Raw genomic sequence first — 26420 nt, forward strand, 5'->3', positions numbered from 1 at the left:
TATCTGATGATCAACCAGACATTAAAGGACATTCAATAAATACATATTTTTACTCACAGTACCAGAGACGAATGTTCAAAAATAAAGAAAGCGGCTATATTATAAGAAAAATATAAATAAACACAAAACAGCACAATGAGGAGAATCCGATCTTTGATGTATCTGATGATGAATTATATAGATACATTATGCATTTTTGTGTTGTGTGCATTGTCTTCATAATTAATGTCGTAAATATATTATATTAATAATGGCGCCACTTATTCAACAACGTGGTACCGCGAGTAAAATCAGTTCTGATGGTGGGATCAGATCTGAAGCCTTTTACTCATAAAACGTTATATTCTACAATAAAACCTTGTGTATACGGCGTAGCCAATCTTTAATTCTTTTTGGGGGTTATAAAAACGCACGCTATATATTCTATAAACAAAAAATAAGAAGCATTCTTTTTTTTCAAAAAAGGCAAATTTTATTTATTTCCGTGCTGATCGGTACAGGGTAAAACATGCTGACCACCGTAACATTTGCAATATGTTACATAGCCTCATTCGGCACAGTTCTGAGGGTCATGGGTCAAATCCAGCTACCAGCCTTCCTGTGCGGAGTTTGCATGTTCCCCCCGTACTTGCGTGGGTTTCCTCCGGGAACTCTGGTTTTCTCCCATATTCCAAAAACATGCATGTCAGGTGAATTGGCTGGTCCAAATCGTCCCTAGGTGTGAATGAGCAAGTGGGTTGTCTGTCCCTTTGTGCCCTAAGACTGGCTGGCAACCAGTTCAGGGTGTCCCCTGCTCACTGGCCGAAGACAGCTGGGGTGGGCTCCATCACCCCAGCTACCCTACTGAGGATAAGCGGTGCTGACAATGAATGGATGGATTGATGGATAGTAATGATACATTTGAAATGTGGACTCGTCAACATACAAGTTTTAACGTATGTGTGGAGGTACCAACAAACAGAATGAAGTGTTTTATTTACACGTGAGTCTACTTCGGGGATAAGAAATTATTGACCGTTGACTTTTTACTTGCCACTGGAATACAAATTCCTCAAAAAACTCGTATTGTTTTCATGAAATATAAGTAATTACTTAACATATCACGGCGGTGCAGTGGTTAGCGCTTGTGCGGCACAGTTCATGTCATGGGAACCTGTCGTGGGTTCAAATCCAGCTCCGGACTTCCTGTGCGGAGTTTGTATGTTCTCCCCGTGCTTGCGTGGGTTTCCTCCGGGCACTCCGGTTTCCTCCCACGTTGCAAAAACATGCATTTCAGGTGAATTGGCCGGTCCAAATTGTCCCTAGGTGTGAATGAGCGAGTGAGTTGTCTGTCCCCGTGTCCCCTGCGATTGGCTGGCAACCAGTTCAGGGTGTCCCCTGCCCACTGCCCAGAGATGGCTGGGATGGGCTCCAGCCCCCCCGCGACCCTAATGAGGATGAGCGGTACGGCTAATGAGATGAGATGAGATGAGACAACAACAAGTACCTGATTTTCTACAAAGCGCATAAAAAAACATAAATGTACACGGAGCTCAGGAGGCCCAGAAAATTTTGAGTGGTTGGAAGAAATGACACGGTTTTCTGTCAATTTATCATGGAAATTGGGAATTTAAATCAAATACATTTACATTGTTGTACTTAATGCCTCCAGGAATGTCTTTAGCTAGGTTTCATGCCAAGATACCCCCAATGAAGACCAACAAAATTAACATAGATTAACATAGCTTTTGTGTGATCTTCTTAAGTGGCATTTCTAACGCCCCCTGGTGGGAAAATTAGGTACTGCAGCTGTTGACCACTCCAACCTTCAGAATTCAATCATCTATCAGAACCAAAAACTTGATTGATGTAATTGTTTTTTATGCACACATTTCCACAAATCTCTGCACGCGACCCCAGGCCATTCTGGTTGTAAGTAATAACAGAAATCATGCATATAGTCCTGTGGACAGCAACGACAAGTTTCCTGTCTCAAAATCTAGGCCAATGTAGAAGGTCTAGATCGGGGGTTGGGAATCTTTTGACCCAAAGTGCCATAATTGCAAAATATTTTGATATTTTTTTGAGGGAGCGCTATACCATAAAGTTTAAAACAAATTTTAGCAAAACCGCCAAACCCACTCTACAAACAAAATCTAATCTTTCAGCATATTTTATTTCATTGTGTGGCGTTAGGTGATTTGATAAAATAAAAATAAAAATAATGCCCGAGCCTGTGTCCCATATCAACTAAGATACCACTTTAAACTTGTGTCCCTCCCTCAAGTACTTAAGATCGTTGAGGTTTATTTTCACCCTCATTTTTTAATAAATAATGCAGGCAGAGTTCTTTTGTGAACTGTCACAAAATACTGCAAACAAAGATACTCACATAGTTACCATCGGTGCTGAAAGTGCTGGGCAGAGAGAAGTGTACTGTGTGCATAGCTCAACCCACCCCAGCCGCTCACCCAATCAAATTGCTCTATGTGCTTGGCTAGCGTTTCTGGCTGTTTACCGTTTTTCTGTGGGTTTTCATCATAGAGTGTCTAAACAGTGAACCTAAATTGTTTAACAAGCTTCTTAGCAACATACAACCAAAACAGGGTCTGTTGGTGTGACATCTTGAATGTAAACGGTAGTGGAAAATATGCTCTTTATATACACTGGACCTAACCAATCAACTCTTAGCTGTGCGGTAGCTTTGCACACACTGGACTCGACTGCGCTTATAAGAAATGAAACGCTGTAAATGAGATCTGCATGGGAATACTTTTATCTCAGAGCTGTATGTACTCATGAAAAGAGCCATAAATGGCTTGTGGCTGGATGATGAGCTGCATCAGGTCCAAGTGCTGGTCCACTGACTGCGCATACACTGTGTAACCTCCAGGCTTGTCTTTCTCCCTCAAAGACAAGAAAACATGAGTACTCATAGGCTATAGAATATAAGTGTGTCTTAAATCTAGATTTAAACACTTCCACTAAGGTTGCAGATCTTATCCTCGAAGGCAGAGCATTGCATAGTACTGAGGCTCGATGGGAGAACGCCCTTGAGCCTGCAGATTACTTCTTGGCTCTTGAAATTATTAGGGGAGCAGTATTTTCCAAGCTGAGGCTTTGAACAGGAACATAGGGTTGAATCAAATAAGATAAGAGGGTGTAAACTTTTGTATGTTAGGTAATATTTGGGTAATCGTAACCCTTTTTCTCGTCCTAGTCAGAAGACTTGCTGCAGTATTTTTCACCAGCTGCAAACGTTTGATACCAGACATTGGGATACCGGAGAGCAATATTTGACAGTTCTCAGCATCAGATTGGAACAGTATCGTGCAAATCCTCGCAAAGTTGTGAGGATGGAATAAAGCTATTCTATTAATATATTTCACATTGTAACTGGAACATCAGATTAGGGTCATATATGACAGTGTTTGGCAACCTTTTCTGTACCACGGACCGGTTTAATGTCTGACTATACCCTTGCGGCCTGGCCCAATAATAACAACAATAATAATGATGATAATAATAATTAATAGTAATAATAATGATAATTATAAGTTCAAATGCATTGTGTAATCACAAAACCACTAATGATCTAAATTACATACGTAATTTCATTAGGTTTTACTAGTTTTACTCACAGTACCATATTGTACATTTTGGCTGAACTATTTACCGAAACGCTCCATAGTACAACCTGGCACGTGAGTAAAAAAAGTGTGATGATAAAATAAAATCAACAATCCTAATTTACTAGTGGTTAGAATTCAGCGCTGTCACCACCGTGATCGGGTTTGATTCCTGTTGCATCCAATGCTGAGCAAAAGAGGTCAATGATATTTTTAATCATTGCTCAAATCCAGTGATACACTGTGGTAAATTTAGTCCATGGTATTCAATCCACCCAAACTTTGAGTATATTTTGAATGAAAATAAATGTCTGTGATTAAGAAACAAGGTTGGTTTTTTTTCTTTCTGTGTGGCCCGATACCAAACAACCCACAGACGCTTGGTTGCCGACCACTAGTGTATGACACCTACATTTTGGACCAAGTCTCTGGCTATATTTTTTTAAGGTTCAGAGTAATGTTTGAGCACAAACACCGGGGGGTATTTCTGGTAGAATCTAGCCTTGAATTTGAATCAACCAGGTTCATAAGGAGTTAAATGGCCTTTTACCTTAAAAATCAGGCTGAGCCCACCCTGACACACCTCCATCACGTCGGCATCTCCCGAGCATTGACCTCACGGCAGAGCGCGCCGCATCATTGTGGGAATTGTGGGCGGCGCAGTCGAGACGAGCGCGCGCACATCAGCCTGCACGGCGGCAAGGAGAGGAAGGCACATTCGCCGCTCGCTGCAGGGATCAAATCTGCACCATCTGACGCTCAAGGATTTATGGGTTTAGTCAAAATTGCTTTTCCCACTGTGGAGATTAAGCACCGGAGGACATAGGATGTTTTCCGCCCGGCCTGTAGAATAAACCGGTGTAGCTTTTGCTTGCAGATTTTTTTTCTTCCCCTTCTTTCAAGAGCACAGATGCTGGCTGAGGGAATGTCTGAGGAAGTAGTTGGAGCCCAAGAAAGGAGCGAGTTCTGACTGACAGAAGACTGAAAAAAAAAGAGAGAGGTCCATTCGTGGAATGTGAACCATGCGGGTAGACACTGTGCTCGCGTTTTACATCTGTGCCCGGCTGGCGGGCGCCGCCTGGGAGACATCCAGGTTGCGGGGTCACAAGCTGGAGACTTTGAAACAAAGCAGGTAGGAAGCCAATGTGAGCAGATGAGTTTGTCATGCTTCCGGTAGGTCTGCTCACCGGGCACAAGGGCCAATTTTTTTTTTATTCCTGTGTCACCTGTGGGCTATCTCGCCCCTCCCGTTTGGGGATTTTATTTATCGTCCATAGAGCAGATTGGAGAGCAAGGGAGACCTAAATCCTCACATCTATTTATGAAGCACTGACGAATTGTTGTGCCGCACAATTGCCGGGCATGATAACCTTTTCCTGCTGCCCATTAGAAGTTAGATCAGGGGTTGGCAACCAAAGAGGTTGAAAAAGCATACTCGACCAAAACGAAACCTATGTTTGGAGCCTCAAAAAATTAAAAGCCTTACAAAAAAGGCAAGACATCAGAAAATTGGAGTATTTTTCCCGCAAAATCCAAAACTACTCTTGTCTGCCTAATTTGCCAAGAGACTCTGGCTTTTTCAAAGAATAGTCTATCCACTGTCAAACAAAACATGCTGAATAAAGAGCTCAATGGAAACAAACACTGTGAACAGGTGGAGCAACTGGAAGCTGTTATTACAGCACACCGCAGCTCTTTCAAGAGACAATGCGGGTCAAATGAAAACGCCACAAAAGCAAGCTATGAGGTCGCGACGCTGATCGCCAAGCACTGCACACGTTTCACGGAGGGTTAATTTATGAAAGATTTTTCAAAGAATGCCAGGCTGAATAGTTGGCCCTCACACATTTTCAGCCTACCAAATCCAGCCTGCTTTCTGAAAAGACACCTCTGCACTAAGTGAGCCACATACAGCTCAAGTGCTGCCTGTTGCTGACCCCTGACTTAAATCTATGAAAAAGGCAGAAGGGTGGTCATCACATGGAGATTCAGGCTTCAATGACAGTTACCGCAGCCTCCCATGTTCATGTTCTCCCCGTGCCTGCGTGGGTTTCTTCCAGGCACTCCAGTTTTCTCGAACATTCCTAAAATCATGCATGTCAGGGTAAATGGCCTATCCAAATTGTTCCTAGGTGTGAATGAGCGAGTGAGTTGTCTCTCTCTCTGTGCCCTGCGACTGGCTGGCAACCAGTTCAGGGTGCCCCCTGCCCACTGCCCGAAAATGGCTGGGATGGGCTCCAGCACCCCCGTGACCCCCCTGAGGATAAGCGGTGCAGATAATGGATGGATAAGACATTTGCATTGAAGGTGTTAATTTGAGCATTTAGTCTGCAAGTAATTGTTTAACACGATGTGGCTTATATTTCTGTTCTGCTTCTCTCAGCATCGTCTCATGGGCCACATAAAAAAACTGGACACATGCGATTCTTGAATGCTGGGGAAATTTTTCTTGTTGCGATTTTAAAACATTTCTACAAAAGTAAACCCAAAATCCATCTACTGTGTGTCCTCATTCGTGTCGTGGGCGGGCTGGAGCCGCTCCAGATGATTGTGGGCAAGAGGCGGGTTATGTCCCGGACTGGTCGGCTGCCAAAAACAGAGCCTGCGCTCAGAATACTTCCTGATTAATTAATTAGAGTAGCAAGCGAAAAATTAACAGGGGCTGACGAAAATGGGGAATTCTGGTCTTTGACTAAAAACAGTCAGTCAATCATACAATATGACTCAACACGTACAGTAAATTATTTATCATTTATGAAAAAAGGGGCATTCGCTTGAATAGTTCATGTTTTGGAATATTTTGACCAGTGGTGAGCCATACTAAACCACAAATTGAATTGTTGCCAGTCATAAATAAACATTAATTTGGTTAATGAAGACTCGGGATGTGCACAGACAGAGATTAGGTGGTGCCGAAGCACCTGCAACTCCTTTCAAAGAAAGGGCCCTTTGGAAAATTCCTTTTTATTTTTAAGAAATATAAAAACTTCCAAGGACACTGTGTATTATTTACCATCTCCTAGTGGTAAAAACCCAACATACTACATTTACAGAAAAACAATATTGACTTTAAAAATAAAGCAATTATACATAAATTGTAATATAAAGATGGATTTTTAAAAAATATTTGTAGGTCAATAAATTCCTATGAGCTGTCATTTTGCTGCTACGGGTACCCAAAAAACAAAAGCCTGCGCAAAACATAGAAGAAAAATGGGGCTGTTTGGTGCAGGGACTCACCTTGAGTCTCTGTTATTTGTATTCTTTCTCATGCATTTTAGCACATGTTTTAGATTGCGCGACACTGTATAGCGACTGCTAGTGGTCAAATGAAGATACGTGTACCACCCGCGGGACATACAATTTTAAATCATTTTTAAAAGAAGCATTTATCTGAAAACCATATTGAGAATAATAATAACAATTGGGAAAAATAGTCAAGTCAAGTCAAGTCATTTTTATTTGTAGAGCCCTTAATCACAAAGAGTCTCAAAGGGCTTCACAGGTTATTACACATGAGCAGTTTAGGTCATTCATATGCTATAGAGTAGAAGTGAGTTTTAAGCTCAGATTTAAACATTTCCACTGAGGTTGCAGATCGGATCTCAGGGGAAGCATAGTGTGATTAAAAAATTTTACATTTTGAAAACTATTCATTTTCATGTATTTGTTCATTCTTAGGGAAGCAGATATCTACTATAGAAAAATTGCAATTGTGATATACGTAATTTTATGTGTACACCCCCTAAAACGGCAGATAATTGTCCTCATTTAGTTTTTTTCTCGATTTGTGTGATAACCCTAGTGAGGCTAAGTGCCGCAGAAAATGGATGGATGGAGGCGTGATTAATATAATATAATAGCTAATTTACTAATAAAAATACAAATATAAGACTTACTTTAGCTAATTTTAAATTTTACTTTATTCTTATATTTGATTCATTGATTTTCATTGTATTTTTATTAGTATACGGTTCACAGATCCCTTAACCGTCAGGGTTGTCGGGGCACAACTTGCTGTGTTGTGATTGGGGCAAGTACAGCCTGGCAGCACCCATTCCTTTCTAGGCTGTTTTTTGGAGTAGGGATTTGCTCCCCCACATGAAACAGATTTCACTAATTTTCATAGTTACCGGTAGCATCAGAAGCATCCCAATCTGACTCATATACAGCACCTTCATCATCAGGCCCCTGTTGGTTTTCGTTGTGAAGTGCCATCCCGCGCTTAAGATGAGCTGTACTTGGCTGCGACGTTTGACAATACTGATGTATATATTTCTATTCAAAACGCATGTGGTAAGAATTTTTTTACTATATTATTTTTTAGAATTTAAATTGTTTTTTAGTTGGGGAAAAAAAAGAGTTTGATACAACAATACAATGCTAACCTTATTTGGACCAAACATAAGTTTCGACTCTGCATGTTCGCTTCTACTTATTTTTAAATCTATCTACCTTGGTCATATCCCTCAAGAGGGGTGACCGACAGCAAGACAAACATATAAAATAAAAAGAAAATAACACGGAAAAAAAAGCAAAAAAAAAAAACAAACACAAAAATTTGGGCCATGGCCAACCCATTTGCCCAAATACCCAAACAAGTTAGGCACCTCGGCACCTAAGCTGGTCATGCTTTCGTCCCTCCTGATGAAACGGGACACCAGAAAGCGGCCATTTCACTCGGGTCAGGGTGAAACAACACACTCTTCTGTTCAACAGCAGGGCCCGACAGCTTTCACTGGTTTACCCCTGCCGCATCATACGGGTGCCCAGCCCATCCTTAAGAACGCGTTCACAATCCCACTATCCTTTCACAACACCTCTCCACTCCTTCCTATCACCAACAAGAGCTCTAGCTTCCATTATATTTAGACCTTATTTTTAAATACATACAACAAATGATGTTTCAAAATAGTACAATTTTTTAGTAAAGCAAATGGGTGATTATTTTGTTTACCTTAAAAAAAATCATTCTAAAAGAATATTGGATAAGTAAAACAATTAAAATGAGCAACTAAAAATAATAAGTTTATTTTACTACACTTTTTGCTACACTTTGCCCTTATTTTTCTTGCAATAGAATGACATCTAATGGTCAAATAAGACACATTGTCCCTACAATCCTTATTCAGATTTTTCACAAATTTTTTGAAAGTGCTTTTCCATACAATATTTTGCATTGTTTCTGAGGATAAAGATCCAAATTACAGCCCAGGGGGCATTTGTGGCATTTGTGGCCTGACATCTTTTTTTCTCAGTTGGCGGGACAGACTAGCAGTGAGACTGAACAAAACAGAAAAACGGAAAAAATATGTTTTTTTTTATTATTTGAAATAAAAAAAAACTATTCTAAAGGCTTTGGAGCTGCTGATCAGTAAGTGCCAAGCCTCTTGGGGATGATTTCAGTATGATAAATCACCACTAAATGGCAGGAATGGCGTTGATCATATCTTTATCCACACATCGAGGAGCCCTTACTTCCTGGTGTTGCTTTGTTTCCTCTATCCAGCGATTGAGAGTGTGTGGGCAGCCTCTGGTTGACCGAAATCGTGTGATCACGTCACCGGAAACATCGGGCGCTAAAAGGTTCTTGCATAGTTCATGCATAAGTTTAGTGTTCCTGCAATAAAATGTTAATCTATAAGCAAAGTGCCCTTGTGTTTATGAAAAGCATTGTTTAGATATTGGAGGGATCAAAAATCCCCAAAAATCATCACAAGCATCGAAGTGAAAGTTCTGCTTGTAATGCATCCTTTTACAGAAAGACATTTTTCTCAAAAGTTGAACTGTTTTTTACTAAATAATGGTAAAAGCTAGAAACACCTTTTTTTATAAGGAAAAGTGATCGAAGCTTTCTTTGTCTTATCTCCAATCCCTATACGTCTGCAGAACTAAAATGCTTGTAGACTTCAAGAATGAATCCAAATGGTAAAAAATAGCTGGCTCCCCCACTTCCCATTCGAGAGACCAGATGAGTTATTAACACTAAATGAGTTAACACAATTTCTCTTCAAATCTGTGGTGCATAAGGAGGCGTATTTAATTAGCAAAACCTTTCAATTTTACTCTGACTGAAGGTTCTGTTTCCTCATATTTACTATTGCGACATTCATAGCCGACGATGGCAGTGAATGAGTGAATTATTTTCAATTACTCGGCAAAAAAAACTCATCTCCCTCAGCTGCTCTTCAGTTCAGGGGATATTATCTCTGGCAGGATTTAAAATGCGCGCTAATGTTTGAGAAAAACTGAAGCATTTAAATAATATATAGTAGTCACCTTGATTGTTGTCAATGAGTAAGATTTTACATAATTTCAAAGCAGCCCTGTTCATTTCACAAAAAACCTTGGAAACGCATTGTTTATTCAGTCTTTCTTTATTGTTCAGTTACGACTTCATTTAATAACAATGGGTGGTCTTCTGAAAATATTGTAGCGCTGGGACGTTGAGATAGTTGGAATAATAGTTTAAAGAAAAACATTACTTGCTAAAAAGCTATTATTTTTCACTTTAATGGCCCTGTTCCTCATTAACCCCCCAGTGTGAAATATAAAGCTCATTGAAAAGTACAGTAATCCCTCACTTATCGCGGTTAATGGAGGGCAGAATCTCTTATGAAACGTGAAAATCCATAAAGTAGAAATCTTTATTCATTTATTTTATCATGTATTTATTAGTCAAGTCAAGTCATGTTTATTGGTGTAGCCCTTAATCACAAGGAGACTTAAAGGTCTGCACAGACCACAGATTATTGCAAACCACAGACTATTATTACACCATCCCCTAATCTAAAACCTACATGACGGCAAGGAAAAACTCAAAAACCTCTACATTAGAAAATGCAGAAACCTTGAGAAGGGACCGCACATGAGGTAATCCCCCCTCTTAGGATGACCAGGCTTCAGCGGATGTTGTAATAACAAAGTATACAGCGCCATGAGGCTCCTAAACAGGTTAAGAAGGTGGAGAATCCAACTTTGTTGGCGATAGAAACCATCTTTCACTGTTTAGCCAATCAGAATACAGAACACAATGTACGATGAAAATTTGCAAAGCAGTGAACCAGCGATAACTAAAGCACAAAATAAGTAGGTTCCATAGGAGCTGAGTGGTTAGCGTGATCGCGGCCCAATTCTGAGGTCATGGTTTCAAACCCAGCTACCAGTTTTCCTGTACGGAGATTGCATGTTCTCCTTGAGCTTATGTGGATTTCCTCCAGGAACTCCGGTTTCCTTCCACATTCCAAACTATGTCAGGTTAATTGGCGGGTCCAAATTGTCCCTAGGTGTGAATGTGCAAGTGAGTTATCTGTCTTACAGGCTGGCGACGAGTTCAGGGTGTCCCTTTCCCACTGCATGAAGATAGCTGGGATGGGCTCCAGCACCCCCGTGACCCTACTGAGGATAAGCGGTGCAGATAATGAACGGATGGATAGATTACTTAATAGGTTGGCATATTTTACCGACATCTTCCTACTACACATGCCAATTGACGATTTAGCAAAGTGTGCTTGTCTCTGTTGGTGTCTGTGGTTTAGCTCAAATTTAACTGCTATTTACATTTCACTGCTGGGTCCTGCATGTGATCGTCACTGAGTCCTGTGGATGAGGTATCATTTACTTTGCTCCCTTAAGCTTTTACAAGCCTTTTTTCACTTGTTTCCCCTGCTAGCCACCCGTGTTAGCCATTGACTGTGGTCTATGGCTTGTAGATAGTTTCTTTTGTCATTGTTACCTGCTTAAGGCAAATAAAGCTTCTTAAGTCATACAGCGTTTTAGTGTGAACGTCGCGGAGTACCGATTTGTGGTGTCTCTGATTAATAATTTTTATAATGCTCTTTTAAGCTTTTCTCGGCTTTTTGAGTAGCTTCACCCTTTACCCGCTAAAGTTAGTCCCTTGCTATGGCCTACTCCTGCGCTGACCAATTGCAGAAGGGCTAGCTGCTGATTTTAGCGGCTCAGATCAAACTGAGTTCGTTCGGCTGCTCGTAGGGATTCAAACCGGCTTTAATGTTCAGCAAATTCAAAATCAGGTCTGAAAAAAGGCTTACAAAATTCACAAAGTGTTATCTTTCTGAGCTTCCGTTTCGAGACTTTTTGGAATGCATTAGCATCTGTTGTTTTGTTTTTTTTATCCGATCGGGAAAAAAGCCTGACATGCCCATGTAGCCCACAAGCCATAGGTTGCCCACTTCTGGTATAGACAATTGAGGTCACATAACGTTATTGCTTTGAATTTTTTTGTGTTCGCCGGTCGCCTCCGGCAACACTATACTTGTGATTAGTTTCTGCAGAAGACGATAAGACCCTCGCAAAAGTCGCAATGTAGCGACAGCAAAGGCGGTCATATCATTTAATCCCGCTGCCTTTAGATATCATTTGTCCAGATGCTGCTTCAGAGATCAGCATAGACATGAAACTGTTTAGAATCATCAGTGCGAGCAACGAGCCTCAGGTTGTTTGAGCAGCGAGCGTTTGCCATTTTGTCGCTAACCATCTCACGGCTGATTAGTAGTTGTAGGGTCGAGAGGAGAGCAGTCACAGACCGAAACGCGATTGAATACTAAAATCCTTGTGGCCGCTTGCGTATTTCTCTTATAAAATTTATGTTTTATCTTAGGTTTTTTTTTGTAGAAGTAGGAGTGAGCGATACCGGGTTTTCATAATCGGAATCAGAATCTCATCTATTACTGTATTGCTACAACCAAATTACAGTTGCACTCCAGTTGGCGAAATATACAATACAAAGACTTAATAGAAACATATAAAGTATTCACCGCTAAAATAAAGTATTAACATTTAAGCAAAAAAATATATACATAACCAGGAAATTGCACTTAGAACCAGGATATTGCACTTAAAACTATGACTAAGTCAATATGACAACGACAGTACCTTCCATTTGGAAATAAAGTCAAAGTGTAAATAAAAGTAAACAATACAATCACATATTTCTCTTTGTTTTTCATTTCGAACATTCCTTAAGAAATAAAAATAATCGGCATATTGTCAATTTAGGGCAAAAATAAAACAACGATTTAAAAGAGGGGCAGCATGGCAGCGCAGTGGTTAGCGCGTATGCGGCACAGTTTATGAGGTCATGAGATCGAACCTCCTGTGTGGAGTTTGCATGTTCTCCCCGTGCTTGCGTGGTTTTCCTCCGGGCACTCCGGTTTCCTCACACATTCAAAAAACATGCATGTTAGGTTAATTGGCCGTTCCAGATCGACCCTAGGTGGTAATGAGCGAGCGAATTGTCTGTCCCTATGCGCCCTGCGATTGGCTGGCAGCCAGTTCAGGGTGTCCCCTGCCCACTGCCCGACAATAGCTGGGATGGGCTCCAGCACCCCTGCGACCCTACTGAGGATAAGCGGTGCAGATAATGGATGGATGGATGTATGGATTTAAAAGAGGTATAGTACTTCAATGCATATCCTCAATCAAAAACTAGAACCCCTTAAATTTCCGGTATATTATATGTAACTTAAATATTGTCAGTTAAGGGCAAAATAGAAAACATATATTCAAAAAAGGTATAGTTGTACAATGCATATGCTCATTCAAAAGCTAATACCCCCCTAAATTTCCAGTATATTTTTTGTATTTAAAATATTCTTCAACAATGCACATACTGTCTCTATAACATATTATATTATAGATGTTGATAACAATTTCCAGGTCTAACTATTCATAAGTACGTAAAAACTTGTAATATACAATTAAAACACCCATAATATATTGGTTAATGTACCAATCTACTCCAAAACAATTCAAAGAAGATCAAATACTAATCATTACATGCATGAGATATGTGATATTTATAAACGTACAGTATTAAGAATACAAATTAAATTGTATACTTAAATTAAATTAAATTGTATTCTTTGACAGCACAAATCTATACCAAACAATCCCAGAGTAATTTCTGCCTATTACTGCCAGGTACGAGTTGCCTGGATACAATACTTGTATTTGTAAGTGGTAAAATACTTTCCTGTAAAGTGTCTTAATCTTAGTAGTAGTTCTTGTAACAAATGTAGTGTTACGGGTTGCGAGACAGGATCCAGACGCAGACAGAAGTGTCAAATTAAAGGTTTCAATATGAAGGGGGATTTGAACAAGGGACGCTTCAAAGAGGAAGGAATAAGAACTTAATAACAAAAAACACAGCCCATTCAACAACGAGGCTGGTTATAATGCAACGTCTTACATAACACACAAGGCGTTGCTGAAGTATCTGAAGTAACAAACAACAGCGATCCGGTGCCTGCTGGGCAGGAGGAGCAGGAAGCCCTTGCGAAAGAGGCGTAGTCGGAGATCAGAAGCAAGTCGGGCAGCCGGGATGGGAGAACGGAACGTGTTTGGAGAACGGAAGCAAGTCGGGCAGATGGGAAAGCAGAACGGAGCAATGGTCGGAGATCGCAACAAGTCAGGTAACCGGAGACGATCGAGAAGCCAGGGACAGACGGGCAGGAAACAGGACAGGACGGGACAGACGGGAGCCAGAGTCAAAAAGTGCGTGTCTTGCATGTGCTGAGGTTTGCTGACGGACTGACAAGGAGTGTTGAGCTTAAATAGGAGGGGAACCAATCAGGAAACATGCAGCAGCTGGGGCAAAACGAGTGGACACAGGTGAGGGCAATGGGCAAATCATGACATTCATTGCTTATGGGGCTTAGTTTTGCCATCTCTAGATGGCACCCTCTGGCTGGCATAGGCTTGCTGGAACCTTACGTGTAGTACTTTTGGTAGTACCTGTGGCACTTGAAGTAGTGCTTGTAGTAATTATTGTATTGTCAGTAGTAATTGACGTACTTGTATCAGTTGTAGTCAAACTCGTAGTAGTATTTATTGTGGTATCGGATTTGAAAATCCAAGTAGGTCCTGGAGGTGAAAACCCTGGTTGTACCTAATCCATAGATATAAAAATCTGATTTTCAAGGGCTATGGTTCTGAATGGTTTTTATGGTTTTCTACCTCCGACACAGCTGAATCCCATCAGAAAGAATTATTAAAATCAGGTTTCTGCAGAGATTGCTTATGAGATGGAGGGAAACCTAAAGAAAATGCTGAACTACTTCAAGGCTTTTTTTTTAAACATTTGACCAAGATGGCTGACGTTTTCTTGTGCAACTAATCATTTTTCCAATATGGCCACCCGGAGGGTATCGATCCTTGCCATTTTTTTTATTTTTTTGTTTTTGAGGAAACGTCAAACTGTAAAAAATGAAAACGATGCCGAGTTTGTTTTTTACTGGCGGAAAAAAAACCTCACTTTTTGATGGATTCATTGTACTTTGAAGAGTTCTTTATTGCCCTTTCCTCTTCTGTAGTGCCTTAATATTAGTAGTAGCGCTTGTAGTTGTACTTGTAACACATGTAGTACTTTTAGTATCACTAGCTACCTGTGGTTGTAGTAATTATTGTGTTATCAGTTGTAATTGAATTACTTGTATCAGTTGTAGTCAAACTTGTAGTAGTATTTACTGGGGTGTGAAAGTCCAAGTAGGTCCTGGAGGTGAGAACCCAGGTTATACCTACTCGGTATCAAACTCTAATCCTCGAGGGCCACAGTCTAATGTTTTAAGTTATATGTATATAACTCATGGTCCGTAGGCCAATGTGGCCCACCAGAATATTTTATGCAGACCATGAGAGTTTACAAATATATAGATCAAAAGAGTACTTTGACCAAAAACTACATTTCCCACAACGCCTTTCATCTACCATATCTGCGAAGTGACGGCTCAGCACCTTTACACAGTAGTAATATTTGTGACTTGAAAAGGTAATACGTTAGTTATTTTATATTAAGGAGCAGTGACATTTATTTAACAAACCAATCAATTACATATATTAACTCTCATAATTTACAACAGGCCCTTTAAGGACAGCTATTACGTAGATGTGGCCCTCGGTTATGAAGGAGTTTGACATCCCTGTTTTGGGTGTTTCAATCCTCAGGCACAGCTGAATCCCTTCAGTATTATTGTTTTAATCGCATTTTTGCAGAGATAGCTGTTGAATCATGAATATAGGTTAGGGTTCAGGAACTTTCTTGATTCAAAGAGCCATACCATAAATTTTAAGACAAAATGAAACAAAGCCGTCAAACCTGATCTCCAGACAAAAGGTAGTTCTTCAGAATATTTTATTACACTGACGTTTGACGATTTCATAAGATTTAAAATAATAATAATGTAAGATCCTGTGTCCCATATCAAGAAATATCCCACTTAAACTGGGTTTTCTTCTCGCAGTTAGGATAGTTAAATTTCATTTTGGCCATCATTATGGTCAAATAAAGATTTCAAAAGAAGGTGCGAGCAGAGTTCATTCATAAAAATGTCACAAATTACACCAAAGGAGAAGGATACGGATGTATTTACCCTTCAGCTATGTGACCAAGTCACAGTTCTCACTTTGGGAATTGAGTGGTCAATACCGCCATATTCGTCTTTCTTTCAATTTTTTAGATGCAAATCTTTAAAATATTTGAAATCTACAAATAATCAGCCTAAAAGTCCTCTCCTCTTTATCATGACTGGTGCAACTTTACTTTTTGTATATTCTGATGCATCTCGTTGGCTAGGACACAGGAAAAACATTGTAATGGTATTTCTTCTTAACAGTCTTAAAGGTAGAAAAGCTCTTCAGTGCTTCGGCCCCTAGTGGTAGAAAACAGTTTTGGACTTCTAGTCTAAATACAATAAAAAAGTGAATTTTATCCCCGGGCCAGATGTACTCATGAAAAGAACCCAAACCTGGCCCGTGAGCCATTTGTTTCCGACCCTTGGTGTAGGTGGATGCTTTAGTTTTTTGGCAAAAAGAAACACACTTTTTGAGTTATTGTTCATATATGAAAGAGTTTTTTTTTTTTTCCTGCTTTGAAGTTTAAGCATACAATCCTCCCCACGGTGGGATTTGTTTCTTGTATTCTGGCCGCGAACGCCTCCTCTTTGGAGTGCAAAGTTTGATATTCCTATCACTGTTGCGCCGTGGGAGCCTTTCATGTTCCCCGACATAATCGCGGGCAAAATCGTCCCCGGCGTCCACTTCCGCCAGTGAAATTGGCATCGCGGGGGTCCTTGCGGATTGACGGAGTGGGCTCCCCCGTGGCCCTGGGAGGTAAAACTGAGTCCAGACAGGCAGCGGGCTCGCATTGTGATGACAGTCCGAGAGGGGATTGGAGCCTCGTTTCTGCCAAGAGGATTAAGAACCAGCTGCTGGATGCGAGCAGACAAGTAGCACCCATCGGCCGCGGCTGCAGCTAGCACCCATGATTTGCCCTTATTTGCTTACCCCCTCCCTCCGATCTCGTTTTCTTTCTTTGCTTCTGTGCCGTCGTCTTTATGTCGGGCCGTGCTTGTCATAGGGATTTGTCTCTGTCTGTCACAACATGCTCTACTCCATTAATCCATTTTAGCGGGGGTTTGGAATTCATCTTCCCTCTCTGGCTCTCGTGCCGCATGCGGTCTGACGAAAGCCGGCTAAGCCGGTAACGTAACGGGGGCACGCCTCGGGGCGAGCCAGGCGCTACGTTCAAATTGGAGGCCACCAGAAGATGATGTCCTTTTGGCCTGTGTGTGATTGATGCTGGGATTGAAGTGTGAGTGATGTAATCAGCGCATACTCCAGTCTCCCGAAAGCCGTGGCGTAGAGGGGGAATTTGTGAGGCAATACTGTACGTGCTCCTGTGACCTTATGCATTATATCAAGCAAAAGCAAACCGTATAGAGCAGTGGTTTAATGTCTGACTATATTCTTACGGCCTGGCCCAATGATGACATTTATAATGAAAATAAAAAATATAATTAATAATGAGAAGAGTGCACTGTGTAATCACTAGACCACTAAGGATATAGATGACTTAGAAAGAGGGAATTGATTTCATCTAAGCATCGCACAATTTTTTTTTCTCTCGGTTTGACAAGTACAAAGTTGTTTTGGCCGAATTATATCCCATAATGCTCCATCACAACGTTGTACTTAAACTTGCTGCAGTCAGGGAAAAGCCTGCAGTTTCTCAGAGCCAGAACCAGCAGGCTAAAGGACAGCTTCTTCCATCAGGCTGTCAGGACTCTGAACTGTCTCCCTGCCCAACACACTCCCACCTGTCCTGCCATCTGCCAAATGCATGCATAACGGTTTTATTTGTGAACTGCTCTGCCAAGATGAGTCACTAGTAGCAACGTTCTATGTTTAGCTATAGGATGATAACTGAGGAAAAAAACAAGGAAAATCATGAAAACAAATGTTTTTTAAATATTCGCTATTTTGAAATATATTACATTCGAAAACACTTTTCTCAAGTTTCACAATCCGTATAAATAGGGAAAGTAACAAATACGCCAATAAAGGTTTAATATTTCCGATTTTTTAAAAAATAGAGTTGTTTTAATGTCTATTTAAATAGATATGTGCTAAAAATGTCTTTTAGTCTGGTCTTATTCTTTTTATTAGACGTGTACACATGCCTTAGATAAAACTAAACTTATAAATCAGACTTTCCCTTCAAATGTAAAATAATTTGAATCACATTGCACCAAAAAAGCCAAGAAAACCTCAAACATGATTTTCTCAGGTTTTGATCACAAAAAGGTGGCTAGAAGGCCATAATTCAAATATCCATCCATTCATCCATTATCTGCACCGCTTATCCTTAGTAGGGTCGCAGGGGTGTTGGGCAGTGGGCAGGGGACACCCTGAACTGGTTGCCAGTCAGTCACAGGGCACACAGGGAAAGACAATTCACTCATTCACAGATAGGGACAATTTGGACCAGCCAATTAACCTGACATGCAAGTTTTTGGAATGTGAGGGGAAATGCCACATGCAAGCACGAGGAGAGCAAGTAAACTCCGCACAGGAAGGTTGGTAGCTGGATTTGAACCCATGACCTCAGATCTGCGCATCGCACGCGCTAACCACTGCCCTGACGTTCCGCCCTGCAACAAAATAGTTCATCATAAAGCTTTGACTAAGGCTAAACTTTAAAGCTCATTTTTTATACCTCTCATTGATACCAAAAACCCAAATTTGATATTTGCCCCACAGATCAGGTCACATATACTTCGACATTTTTTTAAATTCAAAACAATTATATTTTAAAAATGTATGCACTTTTTTCTCTTTTTTTCTTTTTTATCAAAAAATACAGAATAAAACTTGTGATATGGTACACGTTGCTATGATTAGACACAAATCAGGAAGTAGAAGCCGGATTTCTTCTTAGGGATGGATGCTGGGTGACCCCTTACAGCACCACACGCCGCTAGCGGCAGAAAGAAGCACTAAATGTTATGAACCAGAACGGGATCAGGACCCAAACGCGTGACATTACTCACACAAGCCTTTTATTTTACGGGAAATGGGGAGTCATGCATGTTAGGCAGCAGTCTTGCGTGAAATGATAGGAAGTCAGAGGCCGACGAGATCGATACCAATTGCCCCAATTGATATCTGACAGAGGGGGTCGATACCAGACAGGATGAGACACAGGATAGAAAATGAAACAGGATATCGAAAATAAACAGGACAAACTAGATGGGAAGGGAAACTGGAGAGAATAATAAACAGGACAAAAATAGACGGGAACGAAACTGGAAACCGATGTTAAACAGAACAAAATGACAGGAACAATACCAGACAGGGAATACCAACAGGAAACAGGACTGAGTCAAAACCCTCGTCTTGCGGGGCAGAGGTTCGTTGACGGACTGACAAAGAAAAAATGAGAGCACTGTGCTTAAATACACGGAAAGCCAATCTGTCAATGAGCCGCAGCTGGCGCCACACGGGCGGGGCCAATTGGGCGCCATGGCAACCGTGACACTACAGTAATGTCCTCTACTCGGAATAAGGTACACACAATACAAAATCTAACTTACAGCAATGTCCGGATATTTTCGACATCCTGAAAAAAATGTTCGTATCTACCGTTTTGCGTAAGTCGAATGGTCGTAGGTAGGGGAGCGTCTGTAAATACAGTGTGGGTGAAAAATGTAGCATTTTTTTTTCTTTCCGTGCGGCCCGGTAACAAACACCCTACGGTCTGTAACCAGTTCGCAGCCCAGTGGTTGGTGTAACACTCCTTTGAAAGGTGAGAGTTTTTTTTTTAAATAACATAAAAAAATCAATTCATTGAAACAGCATGAAATTTAAGTTGCACTCGTTTTTTTTAATCTGGCAAAAAAGACAAAACATCTCAAGTGTACTTGTGGTCTAGAAAATTTATTTTTTCAATTTAGTTCCCAGTTTACTCAGTCACTGACAGCACTAAAACAAAAAAAATGGAAAAAAATAGATATTATTGTTCGGACTGCATACTATGGTAATCAGACATTGCAAATAGAAAATGAAAGTGCTTTGTTTAAATTTTTAAGTATATAACATTTTAGTTGTTTTCCCATTTTTATATGTATTTTAAATGTATTTATTTGCAATACAAAGGAACAGTGTGTATTATTTAGCTCCTGCTCATTGTAGAATAACTTAATTCATAAAAAAAACTTGATTTAAATAATAAACAAAATTACCTGAACTGTCATATAAAAGTGCATTTTTTTTTAAATACTCGTAGGTCAAGAAATTTGCACTTATTCGACATAACATGAGGCTCACCTAGAGGTAGCTGACATAATTGTCAGTCATCTTGCTGCTACAGGTACACCCATAAACCAAAAGGCTTATGGGCAAAAAAATGAGCGAAAAATAATGCCGTTGGGTCACTTTGAATCTCCACAGCTTGTAATCTTCCTTGTGCTTTGTAGCACTCATTTTCTGTCGTACTACACATTACAGCCACATCTAGTGGTCAAATATTACTCAATGTTCTTTTAGTAAATGAGTAAAATACGCAATACGTATTGAAATATTGACAACTACAATAATGTGATTTTTTTTAACAATACTATATTCTCTTGGAACCAGAAAATGTTACCTGGAATGATAATTTTACTTATTTTATTAAACATTTTCACAGCTGTTCAAAGAGATCTATGACATCAATTGACATCAATTGCAGTGCATGAGTTAAACACACTCTTAATCAGTCCATCGACTTAACTTTTAAACCGCATTAGTATTCAGACAGGGATGTGTGAAATCTTTATACTTTTCATTTGGTGCCATAGACTGCGATAGAGATCAAAGATCAGTTTTCACTCAGTGAGCAGGTGAATGAGTTATTTTGACACATTCAATTATACCAAATCCCATAGTGAGGGTTTGGGGTTTAGCTGGCTCTAACCAATGTTCCCTCCAAGCTGCGCGTGTGCGCAGTCGCGCACTGCCCGCGCATTCTCAGTGCACAAGAAAATCTATCCAGCGCAATGTTCCCTCTAAGCTGCGTGATGCGCAATTGCGCACTACCCAGAGCTTTTCCGCGCACAAGAAAATCTAGCCAGCTCACAAAAATCAGGGCTCGAAATTGCTAATTAAGAAGCGAATTAAGTCAAAGTTACGGTGCATGAAGGTAAAAATACAAGGGTTCCCCTGACGTTGTGTTCTAAATGCAGTATTTTGAAGTCAAGGTCAAAGGAGAACGAAGTTGAGTAAAGTCAGTAGAGTTTTTCGAGAACCGGCTTCTTCGGCTTGGCTCACTAAAAGAAACCGGCGCGTTCGGGTCCTAAACGGCTCTTCAGGTTGTTTTTGCTTCATTAATCCCTATATGACCAAATATTATGTAAAATTATGCACAAAATGACTTAAAGGAAGGGGGAATAGAACAAAAAAGAAAAAAATACCAAAATGAAAAAAGTTGTGAAAAAAAAGAAACAAAAGAAGGGGTAAAAAGAAGGAAACATTCAGAAAAAAAAGACAGAAAAAAAGAAAAGAAAGAAACAAAGGAAAAAAGTAAATAGAGAACAAAAAGAAAAAAGTAACAGCTAGGAAAAAAATAAACACAATGAGATTTCATTAAAGGAATTAAAAAAAATACAAAAAACAGGGAAAAAGAAGAAAAAGTTTGTGTTGCATTTAAATAATTATACCAAGTCAATCTTGTTGCCAACATTGTTCTTCCACTAAAAAAATGTGATTAAATACAGTTGTGTATCGTGCAACCAACTAAATAAGCCCCCAAAAATGTTAGTATTATGCGACAAAAGATACCAGGAAAAAAAAGAAATGGAAATCTTGTGAAAGAATTGTACAAACAAATGACGTTTGTAGGCCGTACAACCTTAGCCAATTCATTCAAAAGTGAAATTTTTTTTTTGCATTGCCGGAAACTCAGCAAAATGTAACCTGATGTCAAGTTTTGGACATGTTTGATCTTGACTTAGTTGCCACACTTGGGATTGCTGTTGCTCACTGTTGTTTCAAGCGTTGCTCACCGACTTTGTGTGAACGCTCAGACCCGTGGAAAATTACAGGGAACATTGGCTCTAACCCTTGCTGAGTTTGAGCGAGAGGCAGGCCACACCATTTACTGGCCATAAATCAACGACAGGCCACAAACATCTATTCACATCTATAAATAAGTACATTATTGTTTTTATTTGTACCTATTTTGCTTGTATACATTCTTTGTTTCAATGATTGATAAAGTATGTTAATTCCTTGAGGGAAGGGATAATAGATGTTATTTGTGAGGCTATTATTTTGGTTTGCATTGAGCTAAGTAAGATATTATCACTATGTATATAATCTATATATTAGTGTATTGATAATTTTTGTGCAAATATGTTGGTGTTCCATTTTGTTGTTGATTAGTGGTTAATGCAGTTTTTAATTTTTGGATGAAACCTCATTTATTCATTCACTCATTTATTTATGTTCAGCCAGAGGGCGCTGTGTTTATTTTGTTTTGTACATGAAGAAGAAACTGAATCAATGACATGGCCAAAGAGACATCCATCCATCCATTATCTGCACCGCTTATCTCCAGTAGGGTCGCGGGGGGTACTGGAGCTCATCTCAGCTATCCTCAGGCAGGGGACACCCTAAACTGGTTGCCAGCAAATTGCAGGGCACACAAAGACAGACAATTCACTCACTCATTCACACCTAGGGACAATTTGGACCGGCCAACAAACCTGACACGCATGTTTTTGGGAATTTCAGGTAACCGTGCCTGGTGGAAACTCACGCAGGCACAAGAGAACATGCAAACTCCATACGGGGAGGCTACGGTCACTGGATTTGAATCCTGAACCTCTGCACCATTGGGCTTTGTGTTAACCACCCAGCCGCTGTGCCACCCGGTCAAAGAGACATTTTTGAAAATTCATCTATATGCTCATATTAAAATCCTTTTTTAAAATGTTTTTTTTCTTTTTTTTTCCTGTAAATATTCTATTGAATGACCGTTGCGCCATGTGTGAAAACATTTATATTGCTGTGAGTAAATAGGTGCCGCGCTGTGCTTGTAAGTCAAATCAGATTTATTTGTGTAGCCCTCATTCACAAAATGTCTCGATGACTGCACAGGCGAAAGTTACACCATCCCCTGATCTGACACCAACATGCGAGCAAGGAAAAACTCAAAAACAATGAGAAATCTTAATAAGGGGCCTCACAAGTTGTAATACCCCTTTATTATTGCTTAATAAGAATAATTTCAATAATTAACTAGGGAAGTTGACTGATCTGAAATACTTAAGGAAAAACAACGAAATACTGAAGAAAAATGCTCACCTCTATGAAGTAACCACATGTCCCATCATGATGCACACTTAATATTTCATCACACATAGGTCTTGGGCATTACAATAACTGATTTAGAACATGGGTCTCCAACATGGTGCCCACAGGCACCAGGGTGCCCCCTGAGGAGAGCTGATTTAACTGCGGACCTGTTTTGAAAATGGCTCACGAGTGCTGGGTCAATTTTCTAGTAAAGAAATGAAATGAAATGATCTGAAATGATCTGCATTTATATAGCGCTTTTCAAGTCAATGACTTCCCAAAGCGCTTTACATTGTGCTTCACATTTCCCAATAGCGGCCGTGATCTGTGCAGCCATGTAAGGCGCTAACCTGCTTATTGGGGGTGATTGGGGGTTCAATGTCTTACCCAAGGACACTTCGACATGTAACACGGACAAGCCGGGATTCGAACTGGGATCCCTTAATCCTAAAACGATCGCTCTATCTCCTGAGCTACTGCCGCCCCAAAGACTTTTTTTGTGTGGTTGACTGAGTCTATTTTACCCTATTTGAGATATTTAACCTTTTAATAACATGTAATAACATAGTAACATCATAGTAATAAAATGGTGAGTTGTTACTCCATTATCACATATCCAACTGGGTGCCCTTTGCTCTAATAAGTGACAAAAAGTAGCTCTCGTCTTGAAAAAGGTTGAAGACCCCTGATTTAGACTAATGAATAGATAACCATCAAGTGCAAGAACAAGAGACAATAAACAATACGAAATCCACCTCGGTCTACGAATTTTCAAACTGTGAGGCTGACTTGCTCAACACATTTAATCTAATTTTCATTTTTCTATTTTCCAAAAATCAGGTCCCGAAGGGAAACAAGAATGGATGGAGGTTCAGGTCACAAATCAGGAAGGTAAGTAAATTTGCGTACTTTCAGCTTTAATAGGTTTGTAAGGGGGCATTTTATGCATTTATTCATGTGTAATTACTCAGTAATATGAGTTGTTTAGTGCACTGCTACATTGTACTATTATTCTGCTCATCACAATGCGACAAAACAGAGGTTTGGAACATTTTTGGATGATCCTATTCCATTCCAAAAATCAACGAGCTTGCAAGAAAGAATCATTAATTGATTTCCTTTAAAGTAAATCGAGGAGTTGCAATGAAATGGCCCGTGTCTACAGTACAGTACAGTAATTGTCTTTATTTCTGCAGTCCAATCTTCAAAAGAAGCCCTGACATGACAAAATCTCTGATGACCAAGTCGGAGCAACTACTTAGGATAGACGACCACGATTTTACCATGAGGCCGGCGTTTGGAGGTGAGCCAAAAGAAGTGGGAAAATTACATTTATGTTTAGCTTGTTCAAGCAAAAAAGGACCTTATTTGCAGCCCGTGCGAGTGCCGTCCTGTCGCTTACTCGGGCCAAGTTCTGTAAACCTGGCTCTCATTCGACTTGGGTTATCAAACGAGTTGCGCTTCGGCACTCGGGCATTGTTCTTTATTGCCTCCTGTGCAGTAAAAAGGAAGATTTGTATGTATATAAAGCAGGTTATATTCACCAGATTCGTCTTCTATTAAAAACATGATTTTCAGTTCTGATTGCCTGTTCAATATACAATAAACAGTTTGGCTTTTATTGGTAAAATAGCATTATCAGGGTTTCCGCGAATGCATTAGAAAGCTTCTCAACAGTCATTTAATAGACTTGGCTATGAAATGGAAGCATTAAGAGTCACTAAAACAAGCACGGCATCAAGAGACATTACATTTCAGATAGGCTTTATTTTACATTCATCTTGTGTAAAGGAGTCACTAAAATCCTGTTTAGTTAGAGTGATTAAAAAAATAATCTACATTTACAGGAACTGTTGAGTGGTATTTATCGATTAACCAAATTTTCTGGAGTTAACATGTACCAATTGACCTAGCCCAACATTCTACATTCTGTGAAGAGCGCTATGGCAAGTGCTCCAGTACGAGACATTTGGCAGGAGGCTATTGATGCTTTTCGGGCCCAGAAAGATCACATATCATCTTAAAGTCACCAAAAGGGCCTTGACTATGTATTGGATGCTTATATTAATGATTTCACTGTTCAGAAGGTCAATGAAAAGCTTCAGCTTCAGGCAAAAATATACAAGTCATAATGTAAACATGATAAATCTCATCCTGTTGTCATCACCATCTTAAAAAAGTCATGTTTATTTGTATAGCCCTTAAACACAAGGAGTCTCAAAGGGCTGCACAGACCACAGACTATTGCAAACTACAGATTATTATTACACCATCTGCTGATCTAAAACTTACATGAGGGCAAGGAAAAACTCATAAACCTCAGCTACTGACCCGTTTTTTCTGTTCCTGACACCGCCATCGCTCGCCACGGAAGTCCCACTTTCTCTTTCAGAGCGACCTGCTTCCCCCGACCAGCGATCACCGGATCGTGGGTGCAATCCTTTCCTTTATTCCCAATAAAACTGAGAGAAATGTAACGCAAGTGGGTCCTGTCTCCGTTCTTGTCCTGACAGATCCTGATTTCTGATGTAGTAGACACTCAAAATAAAGAGTGAAAACATCAATGACCGTATTTTCCGCACTATAAGGCGCACCGGGTTATAGGGCGCACCCCGAAAAAATTGTTTTTGGTCCTATGTTTGACATACATAAGACGCACCGGATTATAAGGCGCTACAATGGGAACGTCGACAAAACAGTCAGATAGTTCAGTCAAACTTATTACCCCCTTAACATTCCCAAAGCTTGCAAAGACGCAAATACGTGTCGAGAACACGTGCGGATGCGGTGTCCGTACGATGTCACTCAAATGCATCGTTCCGTCATTCGGAAGGTTAAAGTCTTGGGATTCAAGAAATGCCATCCATTCCTTTGTTTCTATTTTCTTTTTCGCTCGCAACTTTACTGTATATATGACGATAAACACTTGGAATTGAGTTTAATTTAAAAAAAGACACTCCATTCCATCCATTATCTGCACTGCTTATCACAGAAACATCGAGTTCAGTCTGAAACAAGATACAGGGATAATATAGAAAGCCGGAGTAGCTCACCGAAGTCGTTGTGTCCATAATAATGTACAGCCGTGGTCCTCTTATATCTGTGAGTTTAGTAAATCCATGAGAATAAAATACTTACAAATACAAAATAGTAAAAAAAATGCTTTCTGTATGCCGTCAG

General features: G+C 40.1%; 1 protein-coding gene across 1 annotated transcript in view; it reads left to right on the top strand.

Moving 5' to 3' along the window:
* The first annotated feature begins 4313 nt into the window (after positions 1 to 4313).
* The window catches only part of LOC148351760 (gamma-aminobutyric acid receptor subunit rho-1-like), a 47479-nt gene continuing 25372 nt past the window's right edge, over positions 4314 to 26420 (top strand). The window contains exons 1-3 of the mRNA XM_088354749.1: positions 4314 to 4740; positions 24081 to 24131; positions 24437 to 24543. Coding sequence (XP_088210875.1) covers positions 4631 to 4740; positions 24081 to 24131; positions 24437 to 24543 — 268 coding nt within the window. The 5' untranslated portion in view covers positions 4314 to 4630. The remainder of the gene's footprint in view (positions 4741 to 24080; positions 24132 to 24436; positions 24544 to 26420) is intronic.

Source organism: Urocampus carinirostris, chromosome 15 (genome assembly GCF_059441175.1).
Source record: "Urocampus carinirostris isolate Australia breed hairy pipefish chromosome 15, RoL_Ucar_1.0, whole genome shotgun sequence".
Taxonomy (NCBI): domain Eukaryota; kingdom Metazoa; phylum Chordata; class Actinopteri; order Syngnathiformes; family Syngnathidae; genus Urocampus; species Urocampus carinirostris.